Below are 22425 nucleotides of genomic sequence, written 5' to 3' on the forward strand. Positions count from 1 at the left end.
AAGAGCTAGGAACGATACTAACTTGAAGATCAATCCTCCTGCCAAATCTATACCTAATATCTAAGGTCACAGCTCATTAAAAAAAAAAAAAAAATACCTGCAAACATTAGTTATATCAGCACCAGAATAGCCCTCAATCTTCTCTGCTATATCTTCCAATTCAATGTCAGGATCCAGTTCAACCTCACGAAGATTGATCTTCAGCAGCTCGGTTCTTCCTTTTGCTGTAGAAGATTTTTTTGTTAGTGTTGGAGGTTTTACTTTACAAATCATCTTGATGAGAAATCACGTATTAACATTCAGTAAAAGAAAGAGGAGTCAGTATCTTGAGTCCACCTAATATTTCCAACTCAGGGCATGACTCAGAATTACTGAATTTCCTAAGTGCCTTGGCTGCAATAACTAGAAATTGAAACAAAACTCAAAGAGTTTTCCTTATAGATTGTGAAGATACTTGCTGTGAAAACAAACGGTCTCTAGTCCTTTATGAAAAATAAAATCATTAATATTCAAGTATCAAATTGCTTTTAGTAAAAAGCAACATTTAGTCTAGTTTTATAAAATTAGATTGCATGGAGTGTAACTCCTATGAATCATTTTGCTCACCTTTAAAAGTGATATAGAAAGATTTCCTAGGATACAGGAAATCAGCACTTGGCATGAAACACATATTAATGTTTTTTTTTTTTTACTTGGAGAGCCAGCCCACAGACATTTGCTGTTCCAATACGACTGAAATGGTGTATTGTACTGTGTAAACGCAAATGAAATACAGAATTACTTAAAATAACCAATCATGCTTGCTGTCTTACTATCAGTGTTAATATCATATTTCTATTTAATACAGCACACTAGGATAATGCAAACTTAGGTTGCATCTGGCTTTCTATTAATTTTCTGACATGCAAAATGAAATGTAATTTTCCCCCAACTTATTTTGAAAAATCTTAAATCTACAGGTTAAAAAAAAAATTAGTCAACAACCATTTACCTTCCATTTAGACTCATCATTTGTCAATATTTTGCCATTATCAATCCCTTCACCTCTCCTCCCTCCTCCTCTTTTTTTGAATTTAGAGCTAACTATAGGAACTGCAACACTTCACCTTAAATTCTTCAGCATGTACCTTCTAAGAACAAAGATATCCATACAATTATTATACTTACCAGCAAATTCAACCCTGGTACATTAGAATCATCTAATACACAATCCAGATTAACATGTCCCCATTTTCCCCAGGAAACTTTCTTAAAATCCGTCATACACTGCATTTAGTTATAATATCTCTTTAGTATTCTTTAATCTAAAACAGTTCCCCAAAGTTTGTTTTATCTTTTCTGACACTGACAATTCCCCAGATGATCATACAGAGTTCAAAGCATTCTAGTAAAGATCCCAAAAGGTCTGTTTGTGGATCTGAACAGGCAGATATTAAAATGTTTATGGAAATGGAAAGAATCAAGGCTAACCAAGACACACAGGAAAAACAACAATAAGGTGGGAGGAACTGCCCTATCAGGATTTAAGACTTATTACAAAGTAATAAGATTCAAATCAATGTACTATTCTTGCAGAGATAGACAAATAGATCGATGATACAGAACAGGGGGCCCAGAAGCAGATCAAAGCATATACTATGGCAGCCATTTAAGACATGTGGTTCAAGCAGTAGGAGAAAATGCCAGAACAGCTACTGCCTACTGGGTAAAAAAATGAAATTGCATCCTGCCTCATACCATACATAAAAAATCGGTGCCAGGGGCGCCTGGGTGGGTCAGTCGTTAAGCGTCTGCTTTGGCTCAGGTTGTGATCCCAGGGTCCTGGGATCAAGGCCCACATCCGGCTCCCTGCTCAGTGGGAAGCCTGTTTCTCCCTCTCCCACTCCCCTGCTTGTGCTTCCCCTCTCTCTTTCTCTCTGTCAAATAAATAAATGAAAAATCTTTTTTAAAAAAATTAGTGCCAGATATATTACTACTCTAAATATAAGATGTAGGGGCACCTGGGTGGCTCAGTGGTTAAAGCCTCTGCCTTCGGCTCAGGTCATGATCTCAGGGTCCTGGGATGGAGCCTCACATCGGGCTCTCTGCTCAGTAGGGAGCCTGCCTCCTCCTCCTCCTCTCTCTTTCTGCCTGCCTCTCTGCCTACTTATGATCTGTCTGTCAAATAAATAAAAATCTTTAAAAAAATATATAAGATGCAAAATTACAAACATTTTAGAAGATAAAACAAGGAATATATTAATGAATATTCTTAAGATATATAAGATAGATAGATAAATATCTCTATATATATTCAAGAAGCTGCCCACAAAGGAAAAGACTGACAAATGTACCACATTAAAATTAGGAACCCCAATTCACCAAGACTGTAAACAGAGTGAAACACAATAGCTGGAGTTTGACAAGATATTTACAACATATATTGCAAAGTATTTATATCCAGAATATTTAAAGAACTCCTACAAATATAAAGGTCAGACCACCTAACAGAAAAATGGGCAAAAGATATGAACAGATATTTGTTATGTATCTTTTCCTTTAGTAGCCATTTGATTTTGTTACAATCCAAATGGCTACCATAGGAAAAGATATTCAAATTATTTAATAAAGAAGGAAATAAAAATTAAACCACAATGAGATAGCACTGCACACCAAGAGACTGGTATATGAATTAAAAAGTCTAAGGTTTTGGAAAAATGTGAAGCAACGGAAACTCTATCTTGCTGGCTGGAGTACAGTGTGTAACAACCACCTGGGAAGACAGACTGGATTTATCTCTTATTGTTCCAGCTATGCAACATGACCAGCAACTCACTGCATGGATGGAATGCTCCATCTCCCTAAAGAAACTCAGGCATTTTTGCCATTATATGAGTATAAAAATATTCATAGCAGTACTATTCATAATTGCCTAGAATTAAAACAATTAAACTGTCCACCAAATAATATGATGGGTAACTATGGTATAATGACATAATGGATATTATAGGCTGAACTGTGTCTCCTCCAACCCCCCGAAGTTTTATGTTAAGTTCTAACTTCTAATAATTCAGAATGTAACTGTATTTGAAGACAGTGCCTTTAAGAGGTGATTAATGTAAAATGAGGTCATATGGGTGGGCCCTAATCCAGTCTGACTGATATCTTTACAAGAGCAGGAGGTTAGGACACACATACAGAACACGACTACATCAAGACACTGGGAGAAAATGACTTTCTATAAGCCAAGGAAAGAGGCCCTAGAATGAAACAACACCGTGCTTGAGCTTGGACTTCTAGACTGAGAAAATAAATTTTTGTTGTTTAAGCCACCCAGTCTGTGGTACTCTGTAATGGCAGCCCTAACTGACCAATACAATGGAATGATAGATAATACAGCAACAAAAATGAACAGCACCTAGGTTTCATAATATGGATGAATCTTAAAAATGTACTTGAACAAAAGAAGTGAAATACGGATAAATACAATTGGTGTGATTCAACTTAAGTTTTAAAAAAGATAAAACTTTGTTTGGGGATACATTATTAGGTGAAAAAATTAAAAGATAAAAATAAATTATTTCCAAAAAAGGACTAACAGTGATTACCACCAGGGGGCAGGAAGGGAGCGATGCTGGGAAGAATATACTGGGAGCTTCTGAGGTCAGATAATGCTCCATTTCTGGTCCTAGAAAGTAGTTACATGGTTGTTTGCCAATTATTGGATAGAATGAACTAAATTTTAATACATGGTTCTATAACAAGTTATAGTTCTCACTCACACACGCAAAGTAAGACAAAGCAAAGCAATGCAAGGAGAGGCCACAGTGGGAAGAGAAACAAGCAGGGTTATCTGAGATAGCCAGAAAAAAACGAAAGAGTAGGAGTCGGAAATCTTTACCTCTAGATTTCCTTCATCTTGGGAGCTCCTTATCCTTGATCATCCCCAGCCAACAGGCCCACCTTAGAGTTCACTATGGTATAGAGACATAGAAGTCCTGCACTCAGATGGTCAGCAAGAGGGGTGTGGGAAAAACAAGGGGAGGACAGGAAGCCCCTAGGTCTGCTGCTACAGAAAGTGGCTGTGCTCCTGATGCCTCAGTAAGAACTCTGATTGTAACCCAAGTGCGATTTCATAGTGCTCCACACATAGATCAATGTTAGCAAACAAATATCACTTTGCTCTTAGTCCTAATGCTAAGAGTATCACCGTATTTGTAAATCGAAATGTTTTACTGCAGCCTGCCCTAAGAACTCAAACACCAAGTTCAATATAATGTATTATCCCACAGAAACAAAGTTCCAGTCAGTCACCTTAAATGAACTTTGGAGCATAAGCCTGCTCAAAGTGAGGGTGTAGTGCTACTGAAGCCTAGTAGGAAGCATCCTGTTCCCTAGTCACTGTAATTTGGGGGAAAATAACTTGTGATTCTGGTTGTATCAGTGGTTTGTTAGAAGATTCCAAGTAGGATTTATCGACTCTATAAAACTGAATGATATTGTTGAAGGATTTAACAAGAAATTAATATGTTAATAAAGAACTGCAAATGCCACATAACCAAGTCAGTACACATTCTAAATTTAAATAAACATCGTTAAAAGGATTATACACTTTTTATATTAACAATTCTTCTTAAGCACACTTGGCAGTCCAGTGAAGAAGATAGCGGGTATGTGCTCTGGGGCCAGACTGTCTGGGCTCACAGCCCTGCTCTGCCTTGCTGGTGGGATACTTAACCCCTCAGTGCCTCAGCTTCCTCACATGTCAGATAAAGATACGAAGAGAATCTACTGCATAAGATTGCTGCGTGGGTTAAATAAGTTAATACATGTAAGGACTGGCCCACAGCACTCAAAAAAGTGTTCATTGCGGTGCCTCCCCACCCCACGCCAGCACCACCAGTGGTTAGCCAACAAACTAGATTAAAGGGAGACACAGAAAACCCAGATCCCTTTTATTAAGGACCATGTGAGACACGGCTGGGAGACATAAGGGAGACAGGCCAGGCCAAAGAAGCCTTCACAGAATTAGCATGCTTTAATGTCAACTTTGAAATATCAATAAACGTTTCCTAAATTTGTATTTATTTAAGTAATCTCTACACCCAATGTGGGGCTCAAACTCACAACCCCAAGATCAAGGGTCATATTCTCTTCTCACTGAGCCAGCCAGGCACCCCACTGGATTTTTTTTTTCTTCTTTTTAAGTAAGCTCCACGGCCCAAGATGGGGCTCAAACACACACCCCAAGATCAAGAGCCGCATGTTCTACTGACTGAGCCAGGCAGGGGCCCCAGTAAAGTTTAAATAGAGGCAAAGAGAGAGAGAACAATCAGAAATGGGAGTACCATAAATAAGGACATGGAAGTAAGAAGCAGCATGCATATACCAGAGTCGCTGCGGGGAGTAAGTAGAAAAGTACAAAGGAGGGCTGAGAAAGGCAAATAGACACAATTAAGAAGGATAAGGTGTGGACCTACAACTTAAACAAAGAAAAGGGGAAAAAAAAAAAAAGGCACTCTGACCCTGATGTGATAGGAAATGAGTCTAAGAGACTCTATGACACTTCAGTGATTTAGGGAGGTTATTCTAAAAGCAAAATATAATTAAATGAAAGGGGCTGAAAAAGGACTACATTAAGCTGAGCCTGCTGCTGTAATTTAGATGCATAAAGGAAGAAGAGACTTAGTGTGAGGCCAGGCTCTAGCTGCGCCTGTTTTTTTGCCATTTGTTAACTATGGCAGATTGTATTTACCAGGACGGCTGCAACAGTCTCTCTCATCCCACACGTGCTTCTACAATGTGGTCTCGCCACTCTCCCACCCAGAGGTAGTCTCTTGAAAATGGTAGGACTGTCAATGTTGCAACCCAGGGTACAGCAGAAGTGACACTACTAAGGCTAGGTTATAAAAAGGGATGCCCCTACCACCTATTCCAGTGGAACATCTGGAGCCCTGAACTACTACGTATGTATGAACTCTGACTATCTGAAAACCCACCACGCCTGGAGCAGCCAAGGCTGCATGGAATGGCCGCAAGGAAGAAAGTGCTCCAGAAGACAAGCTCTGGCTGAGGCATCAGGGGTGCCTTTAGTTTTATCTATTCTCATTTTTATACTTCCTTCCTTTTCCAACTAAAAATTTATTTTCATGGATTGCTTTGGTTCATAAAATGTCCTTCAAACTTTTTTTTTACTTTCATATAATCTTTCTTTCCATTAATTTTACCCTAGATTTCTAAATCATTCCTTCAGGCCTTTCATTTTTCTGAGGGTTATTGTTTTATCTATTCCAGACCCTTCTGTCTTACCAAATGCACCAGCTCTTGTGAGCTGTCTATTCATTTTCAAGTAACCACACCTTTGTTTCTGTTTTTCTCTGAAAATTAGTGAAAATCTAACTTAAAAGCACTTTGGCCAGAATTTATTATTCCTCATTTTCCACTGCAAAATACCATGGACTAGGGCAGGTGGGGGGGTTGTTAAACAGGTGATAGGGATTAAGGAGTGTACTTGTTGTAATGAGCACTGGCTGTTGTATGTAAGTGTTGAATCACTATGTTGGACACCTGAAAGTAGTATTACATTGCACTGGAATTTATGCTGTACTAGAATAAACTAACTGGAATTTTGAATTAAAAAACTTGAAAAGAAAAAGTACCATGGAGAACACTAAGATCAAATGACACTGTTTTCCCTACAGTTAGGTTAAGTGTATGCCTACCTTCCAACTAACTGCACCCGGAGCTATCTAAGGACAAGGCTTGTACATCACTTATATTCCTACAGTGCCTAATAAGTGCCTAACAGTAGAGAGCTAGATAAATACCTATTGAACTAATACAGATGAAAGAAAAAGCTAGACAGAGTGGAGTTCTAATTATGATAACCTGTTTGGATACACATTAGGAGAAAGCAATTTCTCAAGTCCCATGGTCACAAGGTACACACCTTCAGACTAATAATGAGCAAAGAGAAGCACCCAAAAGTGATTACCTATAATGGACATAATGTTTTCATAAGGGAAAACAAGTTTAGAAGAAAGCCCTTCAGTCAGCCAAATCTGTTTTCTTCTCCAATATTTCAAAGAAAGCTAAATTCCTACCTTTGTATCACAAAGCATGTCTTTCCCTCCAATACCTAAGCTCTCCTCAGCAGTTTATTAAACTGCTATCATCGACTATTTTTCCAGTTACTTTTTTCCCTCCCTGTTATGGTGAATTAAAGTTCACAATACCAAAGTTTAAATGATGTAAGTTCAAGTAGTAAAACTTTTATTTTCCCCCATTAGTATTAATTTCTTATTTATAATCATTGTACACAGTAGTAAAATTAAAACCGATTTCATAGATATATACCAGACAGAATACAGATATTTGGTTTAGAAAACAAGGAAGAAAAAAAGGAGGGGAAACAAAAGAAAGGAAAGAAACATTAAATCAGAAGTGGTAACAAACTACTCAAATTTCAAACCTTCATGTGGCTAATATGAAAGCAAGCCAGGCAATAAGGAGCTGCTTCTGGGGGTTAGAATATTCCAGGATAGCTTAAAGCTTCTAAACTGAATCACTTTCATTACTGCTTTAAATAAGTTTATTAATATTGTAAGGCCAATCAAAATTTCAGCACTGTTTTAAGAAAAATAACATTTTTCAAGTAATGAGATTTTGAGAATTAATGGAAAGACAATACAAGACAACCTATGAGCTAGAAATCTACCAATTAATTTTATCACAGAGCCTTGAGATATAGTCATGAAAGTGACTAAGGAATATGTTTTAAAAATTAAGTTTTGGGGTCTTTGGGGGGCTCAGTTGGTTGAGTATCTGCCTTCGTCTCAGGTCATGATCTCATGACCCTGGGATAGAGACCTGCATCGGGCTCCCTGCTCACTGGGGAGCCTGCTCCCTCTCCCTCTGCTGCTCCCCCTGCTTGTGCTCTCTCTGTCAAATAAAGAAACATCTTTAAAAAAAGAAAAAAAGTCACAGGTAAGGCTTCCATTTCTGGCCATCACAAAAAACTGGTACCAGACTTTCTTCGGTAAACACATAAAACAAAAGAGGCAACTGTTTTCATGCATTAGCCAACAGACAGCAAATAACTGTAAAGTAGCTTTTTCTTAAGTTCTACCAATAATACGAGTGCCTGACAGAACAAAATTCAATACCTTTCAAAGGAAAACAACATAATCCAGACTGCCTACAATGTGCAGCATATAATAAAAACTACTGGACTCATCAAGAAACAGAAAAATGTGATCCATAATTAAGAAAATGAAAAAGCAGCCAATAGAAATTGATGTTCCAGATTTAAGAATCAGCTGAAATAAACTATAAAGTCATATATCAATTATTTATTTCTGAATAAGTTATTACACTAAAACTTATTGGCTTAACATAATAATTTATCATCTTCATTGTTACTGTGTGCATCGGGAATTTGGGAGAAGCTTAGCTAGAACGCTCTCACTTAGGGTCTATGATGGCTAATTTTATGTGAACTTGGCTGGGCCACAGTACCCATACATTTGATCAAACATTATTCTAGATGTTTCTATAGGAATGTTTTTGTATGAGATTAATATTTAAATCCATAGACTCAGTAAAGCAGACAGCTCTCCATAATGTGGGAGGCCTCATCTGATCAGCTGAAGGCCAAAGCAGAACGAAAGCCAGGTCTGCCCAGAACAAGAGGGAATCCTGCCCAAAGAGGACCCTTGGACTTGCATTGTGACACCAATGCCTCCCTGGGTCTCCAGCCTGCCAGCCTACCCTGCAGATTTTAGACCTGCCAGTCTCTGTAATTTCATGAGCTAATCCATTCAAATAAATTTGTCTCTATATACATGCTCTACGAGTTCTGTTTCTCTGGAGAACCCTGACTAATGCAGGGTCTGTCATGAAATTTTAGTCAATGTACAAGTTAGGCCTACAGTCCTCCAAAAGTATATAACTCACGTAACAGGTAAGTTGGTTCCATTGGCTGCTAGTGGGAGACTTTCGTTTCTTCCCATCTGGGCTTCTCCATAGGCTATTTGTCCTCATGGTATGGCAGCTGGCTTCCTCAAAAGCATGTAATCTAAGAGAGGGAGAGCCAGGCAGGAACTATCCTTTTTATGATTTAGCCTCAGAAGTCACTTATAGCATCATTCTCCCATATTCTATTCCTTAGAAACAAATCACTAAGTCCAGTACATTGTCAGGGGGAGGGGAACTAAGCTCCAACTTTTGATAGGAAAAATCTCCAAGAATTACAGGAAAAGATAGACAAAACGGATAAAGAGCTGGGGAATCCCAGCAAAGCAACAGAAACTATATTAAATAGCCAAATTAAATAGCTAGATTTGCAAAATATGTTTGAAATGAAAAATACATTGGTTGAGATTAAAAGTAGATTAAGAAATGGCAGAAGAAAGTGTCAATGAACATGAAGATAAATGAACAGAAATTACCCAACCTGAAGAATTAGAAAAAAGACTGAAAAAAATGTAATAGAGTCCAGTGACCTGTGCAACAATATCAAAAGTCCAACATACGTGCAGGATAAATAAAAAAGGAAAATTTTACAGAGTACATCATAGTAAAACTGCTGAAGACAAAAAGATAAACAGAATATCTTAACAACCACAGAGATGGGGTGCCTGGTGGCTCAGTCAATGAACCATCCAACTCTTGATTTCAGCTTAGGTCATGATCTCAGCCCCTCACTGGGCTCTGCGATGGCTGTGGAGTGTGCTTAAGATTCTCTCTCTTTCTCCTTCTGCCCCTCCCTGCCTAAAACAAAAACAAAACAAAGAAACAAAAAAAACCCCGGAGAGGACAACCACTCAAAAAAATTCCAACCTACTTTCTATAAACATATACTACTACATGACCCAGTTATCTGACTCCTAGGTATTTATCCAGGAGAACTGAAAACATATGTTCACACAAAGAATTGAACATGAATGTTGACAGCAGATTTATAACAGTCCCAAAGAATGCCCCAAAGAAGAATGGGCTGCAAAGGGACACAAGAAATCATTTCAGGATGAAAGATATATCCTGCATTCTGACTGTGGTATGGTTTCATGGCTTGTATGTCAAAATCAGCAAATTTTAAGTGGATAAAGCTTACTATAGATAAATCATTTTTCAATGAAGTTGATTTTAAAAAACAATAGCTAGAAAGGAAGAGATACATTACATACAATGGTGTGAATGACAGTGGACCTCTCATCAGAAACCAGTGGAGGCCAGATGACAAAGTGACATCTTTATAAGTAATGAAAGAAAAAACGAAACAAAAAGCTTTTTCTAACCTGGATTTATTAAAAATATCCTTCAGAAAAAAGGGTGAAAGAAAGACACTTCATATAACAAAAACTGAACTTGATGCTGGCAGATCTTAACTAGAAGAAATATTAAAGGAACTCTTCTAGAAAAATGGGAGATGAACCCAGATGGAAATCTGGACCTTAAGATAGAAAAACAGAACGGTGCGGGTATTAAATATGTAGGCAAACAGAAAACACTACTTTTTTGTGCCCTCTTGGTTGAAGTTTAAACTGACAATTTAAATCTCATTATATTGTGGGATCTATATGAATGTAGGTATAAAACACATGACAAAATAGCACAAAGGCTTGGTGGGAGGTGGCAAACAGTTCTTATATTTTACATGAAATAGTACACTTTAAGTCAACTGTGAAAAGTTACAGATGCATACTGTTAATTCCTAGATCAACTGTTAAAAAAAAAAAAGGTATGGGTAAAAATTCATTAAAGGAATTAAAGTGGATACTAAAGTGGATACTAAAAAATAGTGAATTATCAAAAGAAATTAGGAAAAGAGGTACAGAGAAACAAAAGGGAAAATAACAAGATGGCACATTTAAACACCCCCATATCAATGATTACATTGTATTTAAATGGACTAAATATGCCAACTAAAAAGAAGAAATAAACGGATAAATAGCCAGACCCAATTATATGCTATCTACAAGAACTGCACTGCAAATTTAAGGACAGGGTGAAAACTCAAGGAAGAAAGCAGATATATAAAGCAAACGATAAGCAAAAGAAAGATGGTGAGGCTATGGTAACATCAAAAGTAAACATCAAGTCAAAGAGTCTAACCAGAGATAAAGACATTTCATAATGGTAGAAGGACAAAGAAGATATACCAGTAACTTTATGTACCTAATGAACTTCAAAATGCATAAAGCAAACACTGACAGAATTAAAGAAAACAATAAACAAATTCACAATAATACCTGAAGAGTTTAACAACCCACTCTCTGTAATTGGTTAAAAAAAAGAACAACAGAAAAAAAAAAAATAAGTAAAAATCTGAAAGATTTGAATACTATCACACGAACTTGATCTGACCAACAACTATAGAATATTATAATCAACAAGTACAGAATAAACATGCACCAAAAAAGACTATATGCTGAATAATAAATTCAATAAAATTTAAAAACTGACATTCTACAGAGTAGTCCCTGACTAGAATGGAATTAAGTTAGAAATTTAAAAAAGGAAAATTAGATTTCTAATTGAATAGTAAAGAAATTATGCTATAGCAAAATCTATGGGATAAAGCCAAAGCAGTGCATAAAGAGAAATTTACAGCTTTAGATGTTTATATTTAAAAAAAGAAGAAGAAAGCTTTAAAATCAATAGTATAAGCTTCTAACTTCAGAAAAAGGAAAGATTATACTCAAAGTATAACAGAGAAATAATAAAAATAAGAGAAAAAAATGTCAATGAAATAGGCAACAGATGGGGCACCTGAGAGGCTCAGATGTTTAAGCCTCTGCCTTCAGCTCAGGTCATGATCCCAGGGTCCTGGGATTAAACCCCACATGGGGCTCCCTGCTCAGAGGAGAGCCTGTTTCTCCCTTGCCTTCTACTACTACCCCAGCTTGTGCTCTCTTGCTCTGTCAAATAATAAATAAAATCTTAAAAAAAAAAAAAAGAAAGAAAGAAATAGGCAACAGAAAAATTACAAAGCAAAAAACTGGGTTTTTGAAAAGATTAATAATATTGACAAATCTCTAGGAAGATGATCAAGAATAATAGAGATAAAATACAAATGACCAATTTTAGGAATAAAACAGAGGCTTTACTGTAGATTCTATAGAGAAGAAGAAAATAAAGTATGTAGATTTGTAGTATGTCAACTTAAGCTGTAATTTCACTTCCCAGCATTCACATGGCATAGCTCAGGTTCAGTGTGGACCACATGTCATTATGGGTGAAATTTGAACAGCAGAAATGAATCAACTCAGAAAGTTCAGCACATGAAGTGCATTTGCAGCTCAAGCATACTGTCACTTATCTTCTGGCTTAGACTGCCAGTATGGAGAAGGTTCTGCCAGATTTCCTCCTTCAACTTTTTTGACTCCTTAGCCATGTGTATATTTAATGCTGTTATAATTGGACACCTCAATCCTCAACGTTGGGAGTCTCAGAAGCCCAATATGAGTTCCAGTCTATCTTCATGGGGTTCCAGCTCATCCCCACAGGTTAAATAATTTGTCCTTGTTTCCACCACTTCATCTTTCTTCCTGATTGCCCTCACTATGGACTTCAGGCTCCAGAACCAGACAGGAAATCAACAGCCTCACATAAACCCTTTAGTCCGCTTGTATGTTTCTATTAGGTCAAATCCCAATTTGAAACTTAGAAGAAATGGACAAATTCTTTGAAAGACAAAGCTTACTTAAGGAAAAACAGAGTGGCACCTGGACAGTGCAGTTGGTTAAGTACCCAACTCTTGGTTTTGGCTCAGGTCCTGATCTCAGGGTCATGAAACTGAACTACACATCAGGCTCTGCACTCAGCAGGGAGTCCGCTTGGAGTTTCTGTCTCCCTCTGCCCCTCCTACCCCTGCTCTGTCTGTCTCTCTCTCTAAATCAAATAAATAAATCTTAAAAAAAAAAGAAAAGAAAAGAAAAAATAGGGGTGCCTTGGGCGGCTCAGTCATTGAGCATCTGCCTTAGGCTCAGGTCATGACCCCAGGGTTCTGGGATTGAGCCCTGCATCAGGTCCCTGCTCAGTGGGAAGCCTGCTTCTCCCTCTCCCACCCCCCACTCCACCTGCTTGTGTTCCCTCTCTCACTGTCTCTCTGCCAAATAAACAAATGAAAAATCTTGAGGGGGAAAAAAAAAGAGGAAGAAAAAAATAGATAACCTGATTAGATAGCCCTATACTTTTTTAAAATCAATGGAACAGAACAGAGAACTGAGAAATAGAACACACACATACACAGCAAAATAATTTTCAACAAAGGTGCCAAAATAACTCAATGGAAAAAGAAAACTCCTTTTAACAAGTAGTGCTCGAACAACTCTCCCTCTCTCTCTCTCTCTATATATATATATACGTGTATGTGTGTATATATATATATGGAAAAAAATGAAGTTCAATCTCTGATACTACATACACAAAATTACTTCAAGATGGATCATAGATTTAACTATAGCTTCTACAAGAAAAACAGGAGAAAACCTTTGCCATTTGGGGTAAGCAAAGATTTCCTAAGACACTAGAAGTGCTATACATAAAAGAAAAACTTGACAAGAGAACATCACCAAAATTAAAACTTTTGCTTATCAATAGACTTCATAAAGAAAATTGAAAGGCAAACCAAACTGGAGGAAAATAGTCACAATGCATGTACCTGATGAAGAATTATACAGCATTAATAAACCAATTGAAAACTGAGCAAAGGACCTGAAAAGACATTGCACAAAAGATATACCAATGACCAAGAGGTACACAAAAAGGCACTCCACACCATCAGTCACCAGCGAAATGCAATTTAAAGACATAATGAGATAGTATTTCAGACTTAGTAGTATTGACTATACCAAGTGTTGGCAAAGATATGAAAATACTGGAATTCTCATTTGTTTATGGTGAAAGTGTAAAATGGTACAACCATTTAGGAAAACACTTTGGGTACCCAAGGACCCACTCATTCTATTCTTAGCCATATTACCCAAAAGAATAGAAAACATTCATCCATAAAAAGATTTGTACAAGAATATTTATAGCTTCATTCATAATAGCCCCAAACTAGAAATAACTCCAATGTACATCAAAAAAGAAATAAATCGTAACATAATCCTATCAAGAATAAACTACCAATCATGTAACCATATGGATGAGTCTCAAAACATTATGTTGAGTGAAAGTAACAGACACACGAGAGTACAAATGTTATGATTCCATTTATATGAAATTTAATAATAGGTAAAACTATGTGATAAAAATCAGGAAAGGTAATACTTATTGAGGGTTTGAATTAACTGGTAGGAGGCACATAGAAACTTCCTTGGGTCAGAATATCTTACATCTTGAGTAAGGTATTGATTAAACAGGGATATTCACTTGTCAAAACTCACCAAATTACACACTTAATGGTTATCCATTCAATTCCATGTATATTTTATTTCAATATGAAAAGAAAAGTAGTCACTTATGAAAAGTTCAAATCATCGATAGGATGAAGTTATATTTTTCAAAGCAGTGTATTTTTAAGAAAATCCCAAGAGATCTTTATTTTTAGTCACTTAAGATTCAATGAGGACTTTATGGGACCCCTGGGTGGTTCAGCCAGTTAAGCGGCTGCCCTCAGCTCAGGTCATGATCCTAAGGTCCTGGGATCAAGTCTCACATCCGGCTCCTTGCTCAGCAGGAAGCCTGCTTCTCCCTCAGCCTGCCACTTCCCCCCAGGCTTGTGTTCACTTTCTGATTCAAAAAAAAAAAAAAATTGAGGACTTTAAATATAAAAGTAAAACTTTAGACATCCTATCAAACTTATTAACATGAATACTGCTCTGAATGGAAGAACTGCTCTGAAATGTAAGGAACTTCAGTGGAGTACTACTGTGGCCTCTCTTCTGATCTACTACAAATTGTTTTGTGATGCCATAAACTTTAAGCATGCCAAAGGATTAAAAGAATTTAATTAAATTTAATTAAAAGGATTTAATAATGCCAAAGGATTAAAAACTTACAGAAACAGAAAAAGGTAACAGGAAGTAAAAGAAAAAACCCAACATATAGATATAGTAAAAGGAAGGCATCATACCTGTTGGGAGAGGTATATATATCCTTTTTTCTAGTCTCCTTCTCAGAGCTTCATCAATGTCCCATGGGAAATTAGTAGCAGCCAATACCATAACCATTTTGGAAGGATCATCATTCTCTAAAGCTCCTCCAACTCCTATACACAATAAAGGGGAAAGAAGGCATTTTTTTTTTTACAGTCCTTTATTCTCTCATTCAACATTTTTAAACATCTGCCAGAGGCTTTGTCATATGCTCAATGATGAAAATAATGCAGTCCTTCTGACCTCTGTATGGTGGCAGAACCAGACACATCAACAGATGACTATAAACAAGGAGATAATAGAATTCATATAATCTATTACGGGAGTCTAATCCAGTAAGAAAAACCTTTTTTTTTCCTGTAAGAAAATGAGTGTATAGTTGCTCTGAAAAAAAAAAAAAAAAAAAAAAAGGCATGGGAGGATCATGCTGTTTTATTCCTTTTCCAAATCATGAAGTCCCTCAAAAAATTTTTATTTTAGTTGTTAGTCTAATTTATTTTCTCAAGAAGGAAGAACAGAAGAAGGTTCACATTTGCTAATGTACTAGCATACAATCATAATATGGCAGGACATACTGCAATAATTTTACCCTTCATACTTCTAAGTGACTTGGAAAAAATAAACAAAAATCTGAGAAAGAACATAATAATCAGTCACTACTGAAAATATCTTTTCTTTTTATACCAAATCAAACACAAATACCTTGAGTCTACTTTTTCAGAATTAAAGTTTTAGAATAAAAAGTTTCAGGTTACACAATGGGAACTCCAGAAAATGTGCAGTAACAACAAGAACAACAACAAACACATAAAAAACTCAAAAACTTTATTGCTAAGAGTTTCTAGTTGTGGCCTGGCTTAACGAGGTAGTGAATTTAAAGCAATCCAGTTCAATACTGTATTTCCTTAACAAATTATTACCACACTCCTGTTTCAGTCATTATCACAAAAAATCAAGCTATCCAATTAATAATCAACAGTCACAAACACCCCTGGATGAAATTCAGCTAAATTTATAGTCAGTGATATTTTTGAAACATCTAATGTGTTTCTCCTCTAGATCCCTCCCCCAAAGTATAACATAGTCACTTTTTTCTCTCATACTTTAGCATAAACTAACATGATAAACTCATGGAGGGCAAGGACTCCTATTACTCTGTTTCACACATGCCTACAGTGCCTGGCAATGTGTACAAAACATGGTAAGTATTCAGTAAGTATCCCCAGTTGCTGTAGAACCATAGCTATTTCCAAACAACACATTCTGGATTTTTTTTTAACACATTTTACATTTGCCACACAATTACCAGAGTAATAAACCTCTAAAGGCAATTCTGACCCACCACTCTCTTCCTTCATTGCCATTTCTTAGTCTGAATAACGTCTGCCAAAGTTTCGAAGCCCAACTCGGCTGTTTCCTTCCATGACTCCCTTAATTTGGGTGGTATGTCTCCTCCCGTGTTTTCACCACACCTAGATTAGTTCTACCACACAATTTTAAAATGCATTATTGTTAAGTTGCCTGCTTCCCAACTAGATCAGTGGTTCTACTCTTTGGCTTCAGGATTTGTTTGTACTCTTAAAAAAAAAATTATGAGCTCCAAAGAGCTTCTGTGTGTGTGGAATAATTCATCTATCAATATTTACCATTAGAAATTAAAACTGAGAATTTTTAAATGTATTAATCCATTTTAAAGTAACAAATCTATTCTTTGTTAATTTAATATAAATAACATTTTATGAAAAATAACGATTTTCAAAACCAAAAAAACAAATTTAGTAAGAAGAATGGCATCTTCTTACATTTGTAAATCTCCTTAATGTCTGACTCAACAGAGAACAGCTGGATTCTCCTATCTGCTGCTGCTTTCCATCTATTATGACAACCCAAATGTCTTCCAGCCTCTGAAACACTCCACTGTATTCTCATGAGACACTGAGAGTGAAAAAGGGCAAATAATGTCTTGATTTTATCATGAAAATGGTTTAGCCTTCACAAACCTTTTAAAAGGGCCGTAAAGACCCCTGGGGCCCTGGACCACATCTCTGAAACCTCTACAGTCCTAGTAAGATCCTTACCGGCCATGACATTCCTTTTCTTTGTAACCTCGGAACCTGAAATGGCATGTGATTCATAACACATTTGCAGTAAATGCTATCTGAGTGCATGAGCAAACTGAACAAGCAGGTGGAGAACAAATGATTACAAATAAATTCAGGCTGCCTTCCAGTCCACTCACTGAGAATTTCCACAGTATGAATTGACCCAAAATTCACAAAGGAAATGAAACAGTTTGGGGACAGTAATTAAATATCAATTACCATCCATCTGAATGAGCAGTTCAGACTTGACTCTGCGACTTGCCTCATGTTCATCAGAGGTTCCTCTTCGACTACAGATAGAATCTATCTCATCGATGAAGATCGTGGTCGGCGCATAAAATCTGGCCTTTGTAAAAAACATTTTAAAGCAACCATTCAATGAACTCATAAAATAATCTGAATTTTTAATGTCATTTCCTCCTCCTAAAATAATGCTTTAAAAAAAGAGCAGAAATTTCTTACTGCTTTATTGCCACCGTTTGACTACTGACAAAGATTAAATCGTTTATATCAGAAAATGGAAATTTCAAAGAATAAAAGTTAGATGGTTGGTGAAGGTGGGGGACAGATACATGGGGATTCTTAGTACTATTTTTGTACTAACTTTTGTGTTTGAAAATCTCCGTAATATAAATCTTCTTAAAGATAAATTATCAATCTCCATCTTCAAATATATATTCTTAAATAACTACTGCAAGTCCCTTCTGAAAAAAGAACAAACTTTTATGACAGATAAACTTCTGATTTTTAAATTAAATACTAAAATACACCCTGCTCAACCAGCTCATTAGAAATCCAGAAATATCAGGAAGCCTGGGTGGCTCAATTGTTAAGCTTCTGCCTTAGGCTCAGGTCATGATCCCAGGGTCCTGGGATCAAGCTCTGCACCAGGCTCCCTGCTCAATGGGAAGCCTGCTTCACCCTCTCCCACTCCCCCTGCGTATGTTTCCTCTCTCACTGTGTCTCTCTCTGTCAAAGAAATAAATAAAATCTTAAAAAAGAAAGAAAGAAAAAGAAAGAAAGAAAGAAAGAAAGGAAGAAAGAAAGAAAGAAAGAAAGAAAGAAAGAAAGAAAGAAAGAAAGAAAGAAAGAAAGAAAGATAGATCGATCCAGAAAAATCAAACCACATATATTTCTAAAGTGTCTTCTACCCTTTCTGGATAGGATGCCAAAGGGCTTTCTCGTACCTCAAAGAGAAAGATACACTGAAAACACATCAACTACTCCACAAAACCCACCACTCCATACCTTACTCATGTGTCAAGATGGAACTATTCAACTACATCTCCATTTGCCCTTTTAAAAACAGGGCACCCTGGGGCACCTGGGTGGCTCACTGAGTTAAGCCTCTGCCTTCAGCTCAGGGTCCTGGGATCATGCCCCGCATTGGGCTTCCTGCTCAGCAGGGAGCCTGCTCTCCCCACCCACCCTCTCCCTGCCTCTCTGCCTACCTGTGATCTCTCTCTGTCAAATAAATAAATAAAAATCTTTAAAAACAGACTCCCTAGACGAATGGATGTAAAAGGGATATCATTTGCCTACACAATCAGTTCTTTGAAATCTGAATATATCATCACTCACCATTTCAAACAATAGACGGACTAACTTCTCAGATTCACCTCTGTATTTAGATGTCAGTGTAGAAGAGGAAACATTGAAGAATGTTGTGCCACATTCAGTGGCAACAGCTTTAGCTAGCATAGTCTTACCGGTGCCTGGGGGTCCAACCATCAGTACACCCTGAAATTTCAAAAGATGTATTAAATGTTTTAGCAGATTAAAAAGCATTCTTATATGGTATCATCAGCTATTGATGTACATAAAAATTTTCCCATCAAAAGATTAACTCAACTGTCATAGTAAAATCACAGTGTATTTGACATAAGTATCATTTCATAGATTTAAATGACTGATTTCACAAAATGTCTCAAATCAGAGGCACTTAGAGGCAGGCTAACAAAAGAGCCAGGCAATAAGAAATCTTCTGATACACTGAGAAAGAACCTACCCAATTTTCTTAAAGTTGGAAGAACGTAAGTATGTGTAGTCTTGAGCATGGCTTAACAGTGACTACTCTGTTTAAACATAATGAAAATAAGATATTTTCTACCACATATTCCTTGACCTCCTAAGGTACAAAACCTGCCTTCTACAACACATAATACACAGTTTTAATCAAAAAGTAGAGATCTGGGACACCTGGGTGGCTCAGTTGGTTAAACTGCTGCCTTCCACTCAGGTCATGACCCCAGGGTCCTGGGATCGAGTCCCACAAAGGGTTCCTTGCTCAGCAGGGAGCCTGCTTCTCTCTCCCCCCTGCCTGCTTGTGCGCTCACATGCGTGCTTTTCCTCTCTCTGACAAAATAAATAAATAAATAAAATCTTTAAAAAAAAAAAAAAAAAAGGAGAGATCCACCTATTAGTTAATAAGGTAACTAAAATCCAGTGGCAATTCAAGCATAATCAATTCAGCTAGCATTTTATCAGCTTAATGTGCTAGACAATTAACAGTTCATATAAAATAGTTACTGATGAAAGAACTACTAAACACAAACTAAAAACTAAATCTTAGTTACCTCTTACCTTTGGCAACATACAAAATTCTTCTGTAAAAATAAATCAATAAGGAGTAAAAGTTATTCAAGAACACCAGTCCTCTGGTGTTGAAGGCTACTGGATATTCAATACTCAGTATTTTCTTCTTCCAATGGAAATTCAAATACATAGTTAACACTACATTTCTTTTGTATATTGGTTGATGATCTTTAAAAGAATTCTGTCCCATTTATTAATTTAATTTAATAAGCTCCTGGGGATTTAAATTTTGAAAACTATGCACACATAAAGTTTCCAAATTCAGAAACTGTCCAAACCCTTTCCTATTGTGAAAATTAAAGGAAAACGCCTTTAAAATAGAGCTGCAAGGCCAGAAGGGGGAGCTCTTGTGTCCTACAACTCTTAGTCAATTGCAAACCCTACTGGATGAGACCAGCCTTACAAGTCTACATACACAACATTAGATACTTTACCAGCCAGGCATGAGGAAGAAAGGTTTTTCTCCTCCCTGTGGCAACAATGAGAGAGTGTCAAAACCAATGGGAGAGTGTCAAAACCCAGCCAATGAAAAACCACTATACTGTAACCTCAGACTTTACTCCAATAGATTTTTTCTTTTATTACATCCCTCCTAATTTCCCCTTTCCTCTATAAAAATCTTCTTCTTTGCTCTCCAAACTTACGTGTGGTTCTGCCATAGCCTGTGTCCCAAATTGCAATTCTCTGCTATTCCTAAATAAACCCATTTTTTGGTGATAAAATAACCAACAGATTTATTCTTAAAGTTAACACTAGGTATAGAATTCTGACACCTAGAAAGAGGATTTGAAACACTACTTATATAAAAAATTTTTTGCTTTCCAAGGAATTTGTAGCTGTGCATGAGATGGATATTTTGAAAACTGTACAAACAACTATGGTATAAGCACAGCTATAGCAAAATTCATTATTTCTCTAAAGTCCCTTTTGAATGCCCTCTCCGTTTCTGTAATGTCTTTCATGTGGCCACCTCCAGTAAGAGTTAATTTCCAACATCTCCTCTATTTCCTGTATCTACTTCTCTACTGGCTCCTTCCCTCAGTATATAAACATACTTAAATCTGTCCTGTTTAAAAAAGAAAAAAATCCTTTGCTTGACCTTACAAACCCTTTAGCTACTATCTACTTCTTCCCTCCTCAGCCAATCTTCTTAAATTGTTCATGCTCACTATTTTTTCTTTATGAGCTACAATCTGACTTCTGTCTCCACTAATTAACTAAAGTGACCTAATTTACTAATCCAGTGGTCAGTTTTCAACTTTTATCTTCTGTCCTTCTCCCTGACCTCTGATGGTGCTGATACCTGAGGTTCATTCCCTTCTTCCTGAAAGTCTTCACCCTCTATTAGTTCTAGAAGACTGTTCTTCCCTGACACTCCTCCTACTTAGGACTCTCTTCCAGTGCCTTTCAGTTTTCCTACTTCCCTGCCTCTATATTCTCAAAGCAACCAAGCTTCTTGCTCTTTTTCCTTTATGGACCTCCTTGAACAATCTCATCTACACCCATATTATTATTTTAATTTAAATTCAAATTCTATCCTAAGCTCCAGAACTCTACTTCCAATTATTGCTGAGTATTTATCTAAACATATTTTGTTTCTATTTAAACCTGCTCATCTTCTCAATTTCCAGTATCAGTTCACAGTTCACAGTACTGTAAATTAAAGAATTTGGCTGTTCTTTTCCCCCAGTTCCTCGGAGGTAGATTATAAATCCTTGGAATTTTCAAAGTGACAGGAGTGCTCTGTTGTTCACTTGAACCATGAATTTTATGCTGAGGTACTCATGGTGGGCCCCTGTATAGTTTATGCTAAGGAGATGATTCAAGATGGTAGCTGGCCTTCCCAGAAAAACCAACCATGGGATTAGAGGGACCTTGAGCTGTACAAGATCAACTAGACCTAGAGAAAGAAGGGAGACTGGAGACTGAGACACATGGGCAGTGATTCAATCAGTCATGCCTATGTGGTGAAACCTCAATAAAAGCCCTGAACACTGGAGCTGGAGTGAGCTTCCCTGTTAGCACTATTCTATGTACTGTCACACACCCACAGCATCCTAATTCTATGGGCAGAAAACAGAAGCTTCACTTTCAGCCTCCTTGCAGATCTTACCCTATGCATTTCTTCCTGGGGCTAGTTCTGATTTGCCTCCTTTTGCTACGTTAAACCTGTTATTCTAAGTACAATGCTTTCTTAAGTTCTGTAAGTCATTCCAGAAAATTACCTAAGGGGGCCCCCAAATTTATAGCCAGCTGGCCAGAAGTGAGGGTGACCTGGGGATGCCCAAGTTTGCATGTGGCACCTGAAAGGAGGGTAGTCCCACAGAAAAGTGCCTTCAATGTGTAAGTTTTGGCTCAGTTTGGGGTTGCTGGAGTCAGAAGTAATTGCATACTCCTTCAATTCAAGACTGGAATTTGAGAGTCATACAACTCGCACCCTCTCTCTATGAACATTCAGTCATAAGTTATCATTTACCTTTTAAACATCCCTCACAAATCCACCCATTTTTCATAATCAAACAACAAATGCCTTTGTGCAAGTCCTGTTGTTCAGCTTGGCTACTGCGGCCAACATGATTTTTTACATGTGCAAATCACCTTCCTGGTAAAGACTTACAGGGCTCATCATGATAGGGGGATTACAC

General features: G+C 37.1%; 1 protein-coding gene across 6 annotated transcripts in view; it reads right to left on the reverse strand.

Annotated features, from left to right (window-relative positions):
* The window catches only part of KATNAL1 (katanin catalytic subunit A1 like 1), a 119505-nt gene that overhangs the window by 5333 nt on the left and 91747 nt on the right, over window positions 1–22425 (reverse strand). For all 6 annotated transcript variants that reach the window (XM_082700977.1, XM_082700972.1, XM_082700973.1 and 3 more), the window contains exons 7-10: window positions 18767–18925; window positions 17405–17531; window positions 15062–15196; window positions 98–224 (exon numbers count right to left, since the gene is read on the reverse strand). In XM_082700977.1, coding sequence (XP_082557103.1) covers window positions 98–224; window positions 15062–15196; window positions 17405–17531; window positions 18767–18925 — 548 coding nt within the window. The remainder of the gene's footprint in view (window positions 1–97; window positions 225–15061; window positions 15197–17404; window positions 17532–18766; window positions 18926–22425) is intronic.

This window comes from Mustela nivalis (assembly GCF_964662115.1).
Source record: "Mustela nivalis genome assembly, chromosome: 15".
Taxonomy (NCBI): domain Eukaryota; kingdom Metazoa; phylum Chordata; class Mammalia; order Carnivora; family Mustelidae; genus Mustela; species Mustela nivalis.